The sequence below is a fragment of the Rattus norvegicus genome, chromosome 2 (genome assembly GCF_036323735.1).
Source record: "Rattus norvegicus strain BN/NHsdMcwi chromosome 2, GRCr8, whole genome shotgun sequence".
In the NCBI taxonomy this organism is placed as follows: Eukaryota; Metazoa; Chordata; class Mammalia; order Rodentia; family Muridae; genus Rattus; species Rattus norvegicus.
The window spans coordinates 221,253,614-221,269,496 of NC_086020.1; the positions used below are offsets into that span (position 1 = coordinate 221,253,614).

General features: G+C 41.7%; 1 protein-coding gene across 11 annotated transcripts in view; it reads right to left on the minus strand.

Moving 5' to 3' along the window:
• Nucleotides 1–15,883, minus strand: part of Sec24b (SEC24 homolog B, COPII coat complex component) — a 70,090-nt gene that overhangs the window by 16,717 nt on the left and 37,490 nt on the right. For 7 of the 11 annotated variants that reach the window (XM_063281665.1, XM_039102106.2, XM_039102108.2 and 4 more), the window contains 7 exons: nucleotides 13,351–13,431; nucleotides 11,373–11,584; nucleotides 7,560–7,744; nucleotides 6,520–6,622; nucleotides 4,475–4,601; nucleotides 3,894–4,003; nucleotides 1,129–1,241 (listed from right to left, as the gene is read on the minus strand). In XM_063281665.1, coding sequence (XP_063137735.1) covers nucleotides 1,129–1,241; nucleotides 3,894–4,003; nucleotides 4,475–4,601; nucleotides 6,520–6,622; nucleotides 7,560–7,744; nucleotides 11,373–11,584; nucleotides 13,351–13,431 — 931 coding nt within the window. The remainder of the gene's footprint in view (nucleotides 1–1,128; nucleotides 1,242–3,893; nucleotides 4,004–4,474; nucleotides 4,602–6,519; nucleotides 6,623–7,559; nucleotides 7,745–11,372; nucleotides 11,585–13,350; nucleotides 13,432–15,883) is intronic. The other 4 variants (XM_039102107.2, XM_008761458.3, XM_063281664.1 and 1 more) reach the window with 1 other exon arrangement.

Here is a 15,883-nt window from a genome sequence, read left to right on the forward strand (position 1 = left end):
TCAATACAACTAGCTTGTGAAAAAATACCTTGCACAGTCATAAATTATTGCTAGATCTATGTTTTAATTTATTAGCTTTATTAAACTGACAAATTTATATACATCATTGTACAAATGTTGGGTTTTCTTTTAAAGATTTATTTAATGTACTGAGTACACTGTAGCTGTCTTCAGATACACCAGGAATCCTCAGATCCTATTACAGATGGTTGTGAGCCACCATGTGGGTGCTGGGATTTGAACTTAGGACCTCTGGAAGAGCAGTCAGTGCTCTAACCACTGAGCCATCTCTCCAGCCCACAAATGTCTTTTTTTTTAAATATTTTATTTATTTATTTATTTATTATATATGAGTACACTGTAGCTGCCTTTAGACACACCAGACCAGGGCATCAGATCTCATTACAGATGGTTGTGAGCCACCATGTGGTTGCTGGGATTTGAACTCAGGACCTCAGGAAGAGCAGTCGGTGCTCTTAACCACTGAGCCATCTCTCCAGCCCACAAATGTCTTAAGATGCATCCATACTGCAGAATAACAAAATCTAGCTAACTAAAACATACTGTCGACACCTTGAAGAATACTTAAGTCAGTATTTCCAGGAACACAGTCAGTCACCAACCCAACAACAGTTCTGAAGGCCTGCATCCTTTCCTCTCAACCCTCACCACACAGGCAGCCCAGCTGCTGCAGTCTCCTGTGATAGCTCAGCAGTGATCCGCAGGTAGATCAGTCTAGATGTGAGTCAAACAATTGGGCGTGCAACTCTCAGTGCCTGCCCTGATGTCATTCAACCTAATACGCCCCAGATTTAGCCACTGTGGTTATAGTACCATCCTGACTCCTGACATAGTCTCTGTGGCTCAGTGGTCAGGCCAGCCAGTCAGAGGCAGGGGTAAGATTAAGTTTTCTCAGAATACTGGAGCGTTTATTATTTCATGAGTCAGATACCATGTCAGTTATTAAAGTGTAACAACTTAAACACAGACTTCTTATTCTATAAAGTTAGGTAAACATAGCAGAATCTAACGAAATTTAGCAAAAAACCAAACCCATAAATTTAAAAGACAACTTCAAATGTATACATACATTTTATACACACATATATAAATAAAAAAAATTCTTACTTGTCTAAGTTTTCTAATAAGGACTGGCATAGAACTGTCAAGTACCCAGCTTCCACTGCGTTATGAGACACATCTAAAACAAACAAGTAGACTGCAGGCTGAGGAGGCCGGAGCTGTGAGGAATGAAGACAGTTAGTTAGCGGTCGCACTTCCTTTTGTTCCTGGTCTAGCTGTGTTTGCTGAGCATCTGCACAAAACCACACAGTAGCTAATGAGAACAGCGTGGCCTTTATTTCTCTGGTAAAGTTCATTTGTGATTAGAACTAAAGACAGTTGTAATGGCTAAGTATGTTAAGTGTATTTGTTTTTTTTTTAAAGGAATATTGACTAGCATATCTTCTAAAGTAAAAACATGCTAGGTTACTGTTATTTAACGCTAACCTGTCTAAATAATTATTCCTAAAAAAAAATTTGTAATTTTAAGTTTTTCTTTTTTAAAATTTATTTGATTTTATTTTATGTGCTTGAGTGTTTTTGCCTAAGTAAACAACTCCCATGCAATGCCCTCAGAGGCTTGAAGAGGGCATTGGATCTCCCAGAACTGGAGTTACAGATAGTTGTGAGCTAACCATGTGGGTGCTGGGAACCAAACTCTGGTCCTCTGGAAGAGCAGCAAATGTTCTTAACCATTGACCCACCTCTCCAACCCCTAAGATTTTAATTTTTAAAATATCTTTCACTTTTTGCTTTGTTAGGAATTAACAAAGGCTTTGCACATCCTAGACAGATACTACCACTGAACTACATCCCCAGCCCCTAGTTTTATTTTTTTACTTAAAAATAAAATATTAATTATTGTCAAAAGATAAAATCAAATGTTGAGCCTAAAGACAGCCCAGTGGTTACAACTGCTCCTGCAGGACTGCAGTTCGGTTCCCAGATGCCTACAAGGAATGGTGTGCATCTTCAGGAGATCCAGCACCTTCTCTGGCCTCAAATGCACACCCGCCCCTGCCCCCACAGGTACCTAACTAAGAACCGATGTTAAAGTCTGACAATCTGCCACTGGCATTAGCTACTAGATTATCCGATGGTGCCTAAATCGCAAAGCTTAAGGCTAAATGTAAAGAGGGTTCCTGTGATGGTATACCGTATAGACAGTTAAGTCTCTATCTGCTAGAGACAGGTGGGACACATACGAAAGTGAAATGGTGTGTGTCTCAGATTAGAAGCCCTTGTGTTTATAAATGAGTCTGGGGGTGGTGTATGTAAATGTGTGTGAGTATATGTGAATGTGTGAGTGTACGTGTGTATGAATGGGTATATTTGAGTGTGTGTAGGTGTATGTAAGTGAAGTATGTGTATATATGAGTGTGTAACTGTATATGAGAGTGTGTGAGTTAAGTAGTGTGTGTGTCATAGATTTGTCCAGCTCTAACACTCTCTGCTTTAGTGATAGAAACAGTGTCTGGCATTGAACCTGGAGCTAGGCTGTCAATAAGCCCAGCGGTTTTCCTGTTGCCAACTCTCTCCCTCATTACCAAGGATTACAAAAGCTTGTCGGGTTATGCCCAGCTTTGATGTGAGTACTGGGATCCAAATCTAGGTCCTCGTGCTTGCGCAGTACGTACTCTTACCCCCGGGCTAGTTCTCCAGCCTCCAGATTAGAATTTAGTTTATTCTAGGGCAGGAAAGGGAGCGAGAATGAGGAGTGAAGTTGGTGGATGGGAAATTAAACATATTTGTCGTATGTGTACTTCTGTTAATAATATACAAGTCCAAATGATGTGTAGAGGAAGGCTTACTGAAACCCAGTCACTGAGTCACAGAAAGTAATAGAAGGGCATAAAGAACTTTTCTTCTTGTTAGTCCCTAGTGCTGGGGAAGTGAACCCAGGCCCTCACATTTGCTCTCCCACTGAGCAGCACTCAGTCCATGAGGCTGGAATCATAAGCAGGGGGCACACACAGCCTACTGCACTGCACCCAGGCTAGGATTCGAAGTCCTCCAGAGTGGCGGACATGGGAGCTCCAAAGCTGAGATGGCACGAGGAGACAGTGGAGTTGAGGTAGAAACTGACATGAAAACTGCAGTTAAGTCACCTCAGGCTAAGTTCACACCCAAATTACAAAAACAAGACCACACCAAGAGTCGACCAAGCCTCAGGCAGTTGTTCCTGGTTACCTCTCTTTACCTGAGGATCCTCACAGGGCCAGCAACCAGAGTAAAAACAATGGGGGGAGGGGTTTACTATTATTTTTAATAAAAATGAGAAGACAGAGATGAGCATTATGTAACCTAAAACCTATTTTTAAGTATTTTGTAAAACCTAGTTTTCTAAGTAGAAAATAACAGAATTTTATGACTGAAGTTGGGAACGGAACAAGTCAGCCATCCATCTTGCTATCTGTGCCGGAGGAGCCGTTAAAGATGGCGAAAATTTTAAGACCACCGTTCTGGACAACAATATACACTAGGGTTTTTTTGTTTTTTTTTTTTTGGGGGGGGGTCACTTAGCTGTAAATGACCTAAGTATTTATACTCCAGTTCAGTAAGTTGTCACGTTCAAGTGGCAACTAACTGTGGATGCTGTTTGTCCCTAAGCCATGGCTAAGGCTGCTTAGCAATACAACACATTGCTATTAATATAATTAATATAATTCTGGAAGACCAAATCAGATCTGGGAAGAGCGTTTTGATTGTTACATGCAAACTTGCATATTAATATCTTAAAATACAGACTTCAAAATCTGGAAGAGAACTTACTTAGAAGAACTGACTCATTTAATTGTGTCCCACCACCCACGTGGACACCGAGTGGTTACCATGTAGTCTGAGGAAGCGATGAACTCCACAGTTGAATTCTGAACTTCCGGCCGTTTATGAGGCTCTCCGTAAGACCGAGTCAGGGGGTTGTACAAAAACTCTTCTGGAACTAGAGAAGAATTAAGAATCCAAGGCACATTTAGCAACACATTGGGAGTTCAACACTAAAAAAGAAAACACTTAATACTTTTAAAATTATTTCCTGAGAAAACTAGGACACAGGTTGCCTTTGTCCTTAGACTTGTGTCCCCTAATAATAAACATCACAAGACATGGGGGTGAGGGACCTAGAGAAGCACAACCAGGAAGCAGCTCTAACAGGAAGACACACATGCCTGCGTGTGAACTCACTGAACACTCAGCGGCTGGTTACACGTGTCACCTGAGAGACCAGCCCAGCTTCTCTGTGTGCCTTCCCACTCCACCCTGTTTCACTCTGCCCTGTCACTTTGTCTCCAGAGATCAGACTGAAGGCTCCCTAGCCTGTGTTGTCTTCATTAAATGTCATGAAAGCTGTTTTTAGGCAGTGGGAGAGCTGTCAGAAGACACTGGCACACTCATCTTAGAACCTGAAACTCACCATCATTCACTCTGTAGCACAGGTTGCATTTCCACCTGCGCTGATCGATGAAGGACACAAAAGGGTTGATGTACGTCCGACAGGACCGGCACCTCACAATGGTGTTGGAGGTTATCACTGGCAATTGCTGCAAGAGAAAGTAGAGACACTGCTGCAGCACAGACCCCAGGGCAATCAGGACACAAACACGCCTGCTGCATGCACAAACATGTGTGTGCTATTCATTCAGTGACATGGGTGCTTGGCCAGACGAGCAGCCATCGCTTGCCACAAAGGCAAAACAGTCAGGCGCTGACCGACCAAAGAGCCCGGTGAGCCAAGGAAACAATGCCAGGACTTCTCAGCCTGACTCAGGAAACAGCAAGGGACGGCACTCGTGGTGGAAGACAGCCTTGCCCTCTGCTGCATGTCTGCCCTTGGGACCAGGCAGAGGAGGCTGCTGTGCGGCTGACTGTTACCCCACAGCAGCTGAGGACAGAAAGAAGCCAATGCCACAGAAACATACCCCTATGTATAGTTTGGGAAAGAACTTCATAATTAGTCAATTTAGAAAATAAAACACATTAACATGTCATATACTACTCTATGTCCCTGAATCCACTCACTACCACAGTATATGCTTCATTTGGGATTAAAAAAATCAACACAAAATTTCTGTATTTAATGCTCTGCACTATTATTTTATCATAATAACATATCACTTGTGAGGAACAAATGGAAAATAAAAGTAACTGAAAATTAAAAAATTACTCCTAATTCTAGATCCCATAGGATATCACCATTAACTTTCAGTGTATACAAGCTATAACATGTGGAATCTGTACTTGAAGACTCTGGGCAGCAGGCACAGACACATCTGCCTTTAATCCCGGCACTCAGGAGGCAGAATAAGGTGGGTTTATGTGAGTTTATGACCAATCTACATAGTGACAACCTTCCCAGAAAAAAAAAAGAAAAAGAAAAAAAGAAAAAGAAAGGAAAAACTCTCAGCTATGCATGGAAGAAATAAACTGTCTTGGTTTAACAGTGTTTAAATGACATACTATTTACTGAATGAATGAATTCCCAGGACTGGTTATGCATTTTAATTATTTTCTATTCACTGATACTTTGCATCCAGCCTAACAGGCAAGTGTCCCACAGAAAAAGAATGTGACAGAAAAATGCAGCTTAAGCACAAAAGCCTCTGGCTAATATTTTTTCTCAACTTTAAAATTTTAATGTTTATTTTCTTAGCCAAATAGGCTATCTTGTCAGGCAGGTACTGCTAAAATTATCTACATGAAATGCTAGGAAGATGTGTAAGAGTCTAGCAAAGTGGCTGTTACCTCAAACATACTGTGGAGACGTAACTGCTTTCACTCAGCAGACCTGACATTTGTAGATTTCCCCCACTGTCACAAGGTTGTCTAATTCAATCAGATAACTTTCAGCTCTATCTGAACATAACAGTTTAATAAAAGACTCTTAAAGTTTGAGCATTGTTCCTTGGTGCCTGTGACTTCCAACCTACTGAGTAGCTGAAAGTGAGACCCAGACTTTCTTACAGAATGACTCTCCTAACTATACCCACAGGGTAGTAACTGCTTTTCACACTGTACTCAGCGCCTCAGAACCAGACTGACTCCATGTCAGTTAGCCAGCACACAGCTGTGGTTCACATTTGTCCCACTCGGGAGGAAACCCAGGCTGTGACCAGTGCACCCTGGCAGTCAGCACAGGCAGCTACTCAGAAGACAAGCGTTGGCTTGAATCTTAAGAGAGACAGTGACTGTTAAAAGGATGACATTTATTTGTGTCCATCCTGCATGTCCCACGTTATGTGGGAGTGTGTGCAGGTCCACTTGCTATAGCCTGAATGTGGTGGTCAGAGGACAACTTGTGGCAGGTGGCCTTTTCCTTCTACCATGTGGGTCCTGGGGACTGATCACCAACCTAGAAATGATTGTTCCAACTCTAATAAAAGAAGACAGCATTCGTAGGAAACAAAATAATCTGGACACCTTACACATGTGTCAGAAGGTAAATGCTGAAGTGTACTTTACCGTCAGGTCTCTGAAGGGGTGCAGCAGCAGTCCCAAGGGAAGCTTAGCTTTATTCAGTAAAGCCTGTGTCTGTGGGATACTGGTCAAGGTACATCGAAACGAGCTGAAAAGACACAAGCATTCAGGATGTTAGCTACCGCGGTGACCACACCCTCCAAGAGCTGAGTGACAACTAGATCGGCAGGACACTACAGCTATTCATAAGAAGGAAATTAGTCAGTCAGGCATGTGCAGGACAGCTAACAAAAGACCTAAACCAAGAACCCCATTTCACTGTTCAATGTGCGACATATCCTAAATCTAACAGTGAGTTAGTTTACCCTACGGCACGAGGAGCTACCCGAGCAGGAGATGGCTCAGCAATGAGAGCTTGCTATGCAAGTCTGAGGAGCTGAGTTCAAATCCTCAGTAGCCATGTAAAAGAGCAGGAGTGGCCACGTGCGCCTGCTGTGGGAGTGGAGGAAGGGAAATTGCTGAGGTGTACTGACTGCCGGCTTAGCTCCAGGTTCAGTGACTGCGTGTCTCCAAGGAGTAAAACACCGTGACAGAGCAGGATGCCTGATGTGTGTCTATGCTACCCCACCACCCAACATATATACAGTGCTCCATACATACACACCACCCAACATATATACAGTGCAACCCACACACATACACACCCACCCAACACATATACAGTGCAGCCCACACACATACACACACACCACCCAACACATATACAGTGCACCATACACACACACACACACACACACCCCATCCCAACACATATACAGTGTATGACACACATATACAGCACCATTCCCACACATATACAGTGCTCTACACACATACACACCACTAACAAATAAATATAGTGTACCACACACATACACACCCTGCCCCAACACACAGAGGAAAGCTTAAATGTACCTCTATACAAACCCAAACAGAAAAGCCCAATGAACAAAACTTCCCATCAAGGGACCAACACCACACTGCTTGATTACTGTGTCCATCAAGCTCTCCGACTGCAAAGATGCTATGAAACACAGAGTACCTACTCTGGGCTACAGTTTAACTTGCTGAGCTCTGCACTCAGGTTAGGTACAGGTGCCCAAATGGGAGTTGCAGGTAAGATGTTCTTCTCCTGGGTGAGGTTCACAGGCCGTAGGCTTTCTGGCTGTGGAGAGCTCTGCAGGCTTAGCCCTCCCAGACCTGAGGACAGTTGGTGCACACCTGGATACTGCTGCGAGAGAGACAAGGCAGAAGGACAGCGCTTACAACCAGTATGACAGACGTTCCTAAATACTGGATTCTAATGCAAAGGAAACTATAGATACTGAGAAAATTTCTATCTGGATTTAGAGTCATACCTTAACAAAACAGTCAATTTAAAGAGTAATTAAACATTTCAAAACAAAACAAATATTATTTATAATCTCATACTGTTCAAAATCAAAAAATATGGTTTACATTATTAAAGAGGGACGACAAACACTGAAGCATTTCAGGCTCCATTCATTTTAGAGCAGTGGTTCTCACCTTCCTATGCTGTGACCTTTGACTCAGTTCCTCATGCTGTGCTGACCCCACCATAAAATTATTATTGTTGCTCCTTCATAACTGAAATTTTGCTACTGTTGTGGACCGTAATGTAAATCTGTGATATGTGACCCTTTGCTTTCCGGGGTTGTCCCAGGTTGAGGGTTGCACATGTGTGGAGAGGTCTGCCCCTCTGACTCTGCTCCGTGCTGTGCCTGTGGTAGTACTGCTTTGCATGCACGGCTTCCCATGAACGCAAAATAACTTAAGGAACTGCTGCCACCCAGGCTTTGAGGTAAGTAAGTCGAAATTCACCAGAACAGCGCCTGTACTGACACTTCCTTTAAGGCTATTTATTTGCACGACTGGGTTCTCCATGAACTTTCCCTCAAAATACAAAATCCTTTATTTACACAACAACAAAACTATTCAAAAAGAAATAAAAAGCAATCTTTAAAGTTTAGGAAACCAAGCCCAAACTCTAGTATCATGACAAATATTGTTTGAGCTAATTTTACTGACACTTGGGGTACATATTTAAAAACAAAAATTATGACAACACTAACCTTTTATTTTAATATGTGATTCATACAGATATGGCTTTTTGTATTTTCTCATCACTGTGGTAAAGTTAAATTTAAATTTCATTTTGTGTATGAGTGTTTTGTCTGCATGTAAGTCTGTGCACCACTTGTATGCTTGGTGCCCTCAGAAGCCACAGTGTAAGTGCTGGGAATCGAACCCAGGTCCTCTGTAAGAGCAGTCAGTGCTCGTAATTACCAACAAAACAAATCTTACATTTAATAATTTTCTACTCATAATAAAAGTTGATATTATTCTGAAATTATTTAATTAGGTGTATATTTAAGTATATATTCTATTCTGTAAGCTATAGGTGATAGATTCAGTCAACTCTGGGCCAAAAATTGTATTATTTTGATATGCAAATGTTATGAAAAATATTCATGGATATCTCATTTCATTTTTCACCTGTATTAAACATTTTAAATTAGTTTTCCATTTAGTTCTTTTGTTATTTATAATATAAACTTGGACATACACGTGACTCTAACCACAAACTTTTTAACAAACAAAGGACAAAAAACCCAAAGGGTACACTTTGTGTCTGTATATAGTTATCCTCCACATTCCTTAGTAAAGGGACCAACATTCACTATATGAATGCACTGATTCTAACTAATACATATAGGATGATCACTTCAAGAAAATCACTATTTACCACCCACTCAGGTAATGGTCATCTGGAATTGAAGGTAGACAGGTATCACCAAATGGTAAAACCCACTGGGTAAAACTTAATGAGGACAGTTCAAATGACCAGGAGGTCACCAGGTAAAGCATCAGGCAATCCTCACAGCTCTGCAAGTGGGTCAAGAGTTTCTAATCAGGCCTCTGTCAAGAAATAAGAGGTTGGCTGTACTAACAATCATGAATTTATGACTTGATACATAAATACTAAATGAAAGAGAATAATCACAAACCTATGGTTCCTATATGAATATGAATGTGACCAAGCTCCTGGAGCAGAGGAGGCAGTAAAATGACATGGCAGCAAAACGAAGCTCTACTGGGCTGTTGCCTCAGCCTCCCATCAGATTGAAGGCATAAATTCAAAGGGTAAAGTTTGTTTCAAATTAAAATAATAATTGTAACACAAAAGCAAACATAATGCCAGTTAAGTTATTATTTGGCTAATAGTTTAAACAACCAAATATAAAAGGGCATTTCTAAGATAGCTGGGTAAGTTTGTATGTACACTGAATTGTAATAGCCTTTAGAAATGATTATTCCCTTTGTTGGCTACCCAAAGGTCTTTCTCCAAAATCCTCTGCGGCAGGCGTGGGATGAATGTGAAACCAGCAATACTGTGCTAGCACCTGGCCTCTGAAGAACAAACACCACAAGGTGCCTGCCTTCCTGAGGGAGACAAGCTGGGCCTTTCTCACCACCTAACTGGTGCAGTTGTTATAAGGAAAGTCTGTAGAGTTAATAGCTGAAGCAGTAGAGCATTCGTAACATTCTTAAGGATGACGCTGTACTACAGGAGACTCCTTAAAGTATATATTCTAGGGCCAGCGAACGGCTCAGCAGGTAATGCCATGTAAGCCTAGTGACCTGAGTTCAATCCCTGGGTCCACGTAAAGGTGGGAGGAGACCCGGCTGGAAGGAGAACTGGTTCCATGTCGTCCTCTGACCTCTACACATGCACACACACGCTAACACAGAATATATATAAAGTGTGTGTCTATATATAAAGTGTATATATATGTTAAAAGAATTTACACACACACACACACACACACACACACACACACACACACACACACACTGCTTTGGCCATTTCACTCATTTCCCTGCTTTATTTTCTACTCAATAAATAAAAATGAGAACTATTTATCATGCTAAAAACAACTAAACCGAAACGTTCTTAGAGACAGCTCAAGAGACTCTCAGGAGATGACCCCACTCCCACTCTAGGCTCATGCATTTGAACACCTGGTCTCCAGTTGGTGGCACCGTTAGGGGAGTCTATAGAACTGTTAAGGCCATGGACCTGCTGAGGACCTAAGTCACCTCTCCTTACTTCCAGGCTGTTCTTTTGGTTTTCCATGTCCTGAAATGTGATCAGACAGCTTTCTGCTCTGGCCACCTCATGGCACGTCTTCCTCACAACTATAATTCTCTCTCTGGAATCATAAGCCAAAACAGACTCTCTCTTCCATAAATCAGTTTTGGTCACAGCATCTTATCATAACAACAGAAAAAAATAATACAGCTGCTGAACACACAAAGCAGAGAGCACTTGTGTTCATGAAGACTCTCACAGGGTTGTTTTTGTATAAGACTCCAAGTAAAGAACAGATGCTAAAATAAATACTAAATTACATTCTCTTGTTTTCTAAGCTAACTGTCAGCTTAGCAATGTAAAGAATTTTAAAGCTATTATTATGGGCTGTAGAAGTGGCTCAATGATTGTGAGCACTGGCTTTCCCAGAGGACCCGAGTTCACGTCCCAGATGCACGGTGGGAAACTCCCTACTGCCTCCAGCTGCAGCTCAGGTAGCCCAGCGCTCCCTCCCTGCTCTGCAGTCATCTGCGCATACACAGCAAGCACAGACGCATTTATGGACATCAAGTTTTAAGTTACACTTAATCTCCTGATTGCAAACACCGGGATAAAAACTGCAAATACATAAAAATCCAAGATATTCACTTTTATCCAGACTCCACCTCTTTAAACTCAGATTATCAGAGACGTCCTCCAATTGACACAACTTTCATCGACTTATCAAACACGACTGAATACACACCTGAGGATATCCAGAATACGCTGGCCCGCTGGGGTGGGCTGTGGTGGGTGGTGCTGCTGCATTCTGATAAGCAGGCTGCAGCGTTGGGTAGCCATAGCCAAAAGGCTTTGCTACCTTGGCTGGCTGAGCAGCAGTGGGAGTGGGGACGAGGGTGGAGTTAGGTTCCGGGGCACGATCAGGAACGGGGCTGCTTGCTGAAGAAGAATGCATATCTACAAAGAAAAAATTAGGTGTTCACGACCCAAAATCCAGTTGGTAAGCAGTAACCTTTGGCATTCTTTTCCTTTCAGAATGCTTTACTGTGCCAAATGCAGAACTCATGTCAACTAGAAAGAGAGGATCACTAAGTGCATGTGCAGGTCACCCGGCCCTTTGGTTTGCGACTCTCCCAGGAGGAAGGGGGCTAAGAAGCAGAAAACAAAACAAGGGAATGAAGATAAAAGTCGGTTCTTTCCAAACTGCTCTTATCTGACCCTTAATGTAAGATGTCCATGAAAGTAGTGGCATATTCCTCTAATACTCTAGAAATATTTATTATCTGCAGAGCTAAATTGTGAGTAGAATATAAAATAAGTGTCCAAACCTTCTAGAACAACGTCTGGCATCAATACTGACTAAGAAAATTTCTTTACCTAAACATAAAAGCAAAAATTCCAGTAAAACTAGAGAAAAATTGAATACTTGGCAGTGCACACTGCTCTGTGTGTGTGTGTGTGTGTGTGTAACCAGTGTAAGATTTTGGTATATTGACTTGGTCTTACTTTACTTAATCACTTAATCTTTTTGTATTAAAAATTGTTTTCCTTACAAGCTAAGAGTCTGCAAAAACATGTACTGATAAGTACATGACTTAATAAAAATTTGTTTAAAAGTTCTCTTGAAGAATCTATCTTTTTATTGACTGTGTTTGAATTTAGAAGACACCTTGTGACACAGACAGACATAGACACATAGACACACAGTCACACACACAGACACACACACAGCTCAACCACAAGAGACTTTGTTTAAAGAGTAAAGGGAGTCGAGAGGATTCAATGTTTGTCCTGATTCCCGGTATTGTAACTGAGCAGTGTGTCAGGTACAGAGCAGCACAGCTTCAGCTAAATTTTATCCCAGTGAAATGATATTATCACAGTGGTGAGGGACCAGAAGGACAAAGTCATCTGAGCTGTTGTCCTGACTCTGCAGTCATGAGGGAAGGGAATGTGCCACTGTGTGGGTGACAGGAGACAGCAGCATCCAGAAGACTGCAGTGTCAAGTTAATACTACAGTGGAATGACTACAGCTTACAACAGCTTGTGTATTTTCTCCATAAGTACCACCCACTGCCCGTTCTCACGTAATGAAGCTCTCTCCAGATATAATTAAGAACAATGGCTGTAGAGTAATGGCTCTCACAGAGGAAAGAGGTTCAGTCCCTGAGGCTCACAACCCTCTGCAATTCTAGCTCAAACAACCCTCTCTTCTGACCAGGAACACGGGATACAAATGTGTATGTAGTTATACATTTAGAAAAAACAGAAGAAACAGCAATGTCTCTAAAACCCACTCCTGGGTCTACTTGGCTTTTTACCACATGGGCATCAGGAGCCACAAGGAAAGTAAGGAATCAAATGCGTACTCAGGGGTTAGCTGGAAGGGATTCAAGGACCCATGCAAATGAACAGAAATAGCACAATTTAAGGAGCTGTTTTTTAAAAGAGAAAAGAATACCCTGCTCACTATTAAATAGTTTTTTTTTTTTTTAGAAAGAGAAAAGTTTAAAAAAAAAAACAAAAAAACAATTTCTTCAGGTCACCAGAAACAACATGAATGGTTGTTATATTACTATATTACAGCTGAGAAATGCCAGAAAAATATCCCACTTTTTTTTTTTTTACTTAAAAATGCAGTCTGCTTTTGATATGCATCCAGTCACTTAAGAGATGCAGTCAGTAACTTAAATGAGCAATGCACAAGCTCTAAACAGATTACCTGGGTAGCTTCCTCCTTCCAAGGCATCATAACTGTTGGGCAAGGGCGAAGCGCTGCTTGTGGTAGAAGAGCTGTCAACACCTAAAAGGAAAACCAAACACCTGCTAAGTTCAAAGTGACAGTGCATCTCACAGCGACAGCTGTCAACATGAATAGTTTGTGCTGCTGAACCAAAAACATTCGCAACTCTGGTACCAAATTAAAATGACTGACTCTCTCACTCTCTCTCTCTCTCTCTCTCTCTCTCTCTCTCTCTGTCACACACACACACACACACACACACACACACACACGACTGATGTTCTGATGTTTTAAAAGACAGTCACAGAGAAACACACACACACACACACACACACACACACACACACACGACTGATGTTCTGATGTTTTAAAAGACAGTCACAGAGAAACACACACACACACACACAGACACAGAGACACAAACACAGGTAAAAGCACTTGCCATGATAAACTGACCACTTACTACCTGAATTTGATCCCCAAAACAAGAAAACTAACTCTGGAAACTTATACTGACCTCAACTATAAAAATAAGCAAATAAAAATTTAGAACTAGCAGATATTTTAATGGAACCACACCTGAAATAGAGCTGTTTCACACATTCATAGAAGATTCTGAGGCTAGAGAGATGGCTTAACAGTCAAGAGATCTCAGAGAGGACCTGGTCCGATTCCCAGCACCCACATGGTGGCTACTAACAGCTGTAACTCCAGTTCAGGGGATCCGATGCCTCTTTTGACCTCCATGAGCACACACAGACATGTGGTACACATACACACATGAAAGTAAAACACTCATACACATAAAAAAAACAATGAAAAATTAAAACGAGAAAACGTTATGGCTTGAGTGCCTTCCAGCATAACACGGAAGTGTTTTGTGTCTCCGTTTATCCTTGTGCAGAACAGAGATTCAGCACACTCGCCACACTGACTAGGAAACTATCAATGGAAGCCATGCTCAGAGACATAAACATCAGACAATAAGAACTTACGGTTTGTGACCACTCAAACCGGTTAGATTAAGAAAAGCTGAGAGGTGCTAGGACACACGGGAGAATAGAACATAAGAGACAGCTCCTTCCTTCATTCACTCAACAAGTACTTCATTGGGAAGCTCAGGTGAATACACTGCAGTTTACACAGATAAACACAGTAGAAAACGCACGTGGCCCCAATCTTGAGACCAAAGCGACAAAACTCTCGTTTTCCCTGGCTCTTAACTGACAAACACCCGTGACTTTAGTTTTTTCCATTTTTAAAAAAGTGTTTGTTTTACCTTTTCATCAAGTATAGGTCACATGTTAAGCAGGCCTCACCATGCCTCTCCCCTCCACTGGCTCCCTTTGTTCACACAATTTTACTTTTACCTGCACGTGGTTTATACGAGTATGCATTTATAACACTGTATGGTCATGGATGGGAGGAAACATTCACATTTGTCTTTCTAGGACTGGCTTAACTCACATGATCTGATTATCTCCAGTTTCATTAATTTTCTCTGCAAACAACCACTTTTTATGGCTGGAAAAAAACCCTCCATGTACAGAAAAATAATTTTTTGCATTTACCTAATTCCCATGTTGCTGAACATCTTAACTTGATTTTTTAAAGCTGGGATGTAAAGGATGGGCACGTACAGTTACTTTGGGTCAGTTACCACTGCCTAAATACATGTGGCTAACTACTGGCTCAGGAGGGAAAACCACTTGCCATTCGGTCTGACTCCTCGACCCCTGAAGTGGACTACTAGCTGCAGTTATAAGCCCTCCTCTCTGGCGATGAACTGTGCATTCACCTGCCACTTTCCGTTTGCCTGCAGATCTAACTCGAGTACAATGCTGGTGTGCACAGTGGCCCAACTATAAAACTGGTCCTCAGGAGGCTCAGTGCTGAAGCTGAGCTTGGGCTACTCAGTGGCCAAAACAAAAAGCATCACAGCACTAGTGCTTTAAAACGCACAGGGTAGCAGGTGTGAGTGTGTGCTGTAATTCTAGTACTCAGGAAGCTGAGGCAGAAGGATCACCACTTGTCTAACTACATAACAAGACCCCATCACAAAACAAACAGCAAACAAACAAAAACACACATAAACTCAAATAATTACCCACAGGTAGTGGCCACACAAAAAGTGCTGTATCTAGAATAATGGATTACCATTCAGTCAAAAGAAATTAATATTCATACTCACTAAAGGTAAACAAATCTTGAAAACATGCTAAAGAAAAAAGGCCAGGCCACAAAAGGATATATATATATATCATACTGCATACTGTATGGTTCTACTTCAATGGATCTCTAGAACATGCAAGTCTACAGAGTCACAAGGTACACTGGTGGCCGCTGAGGACTGAGGGGAGAGTAAAGGGAAAAGACATGGCTCAGTGGGTTCAGGGTTCTCCTTTGGTGTGACAAAAAATGTTTAGCAACTTACTTTAGCTCACCCACAAAGCCAGCCATCACTAGAAGAGTTGAGGCTCACAGCACAGGAGGGGTACTATAAGATGCACTA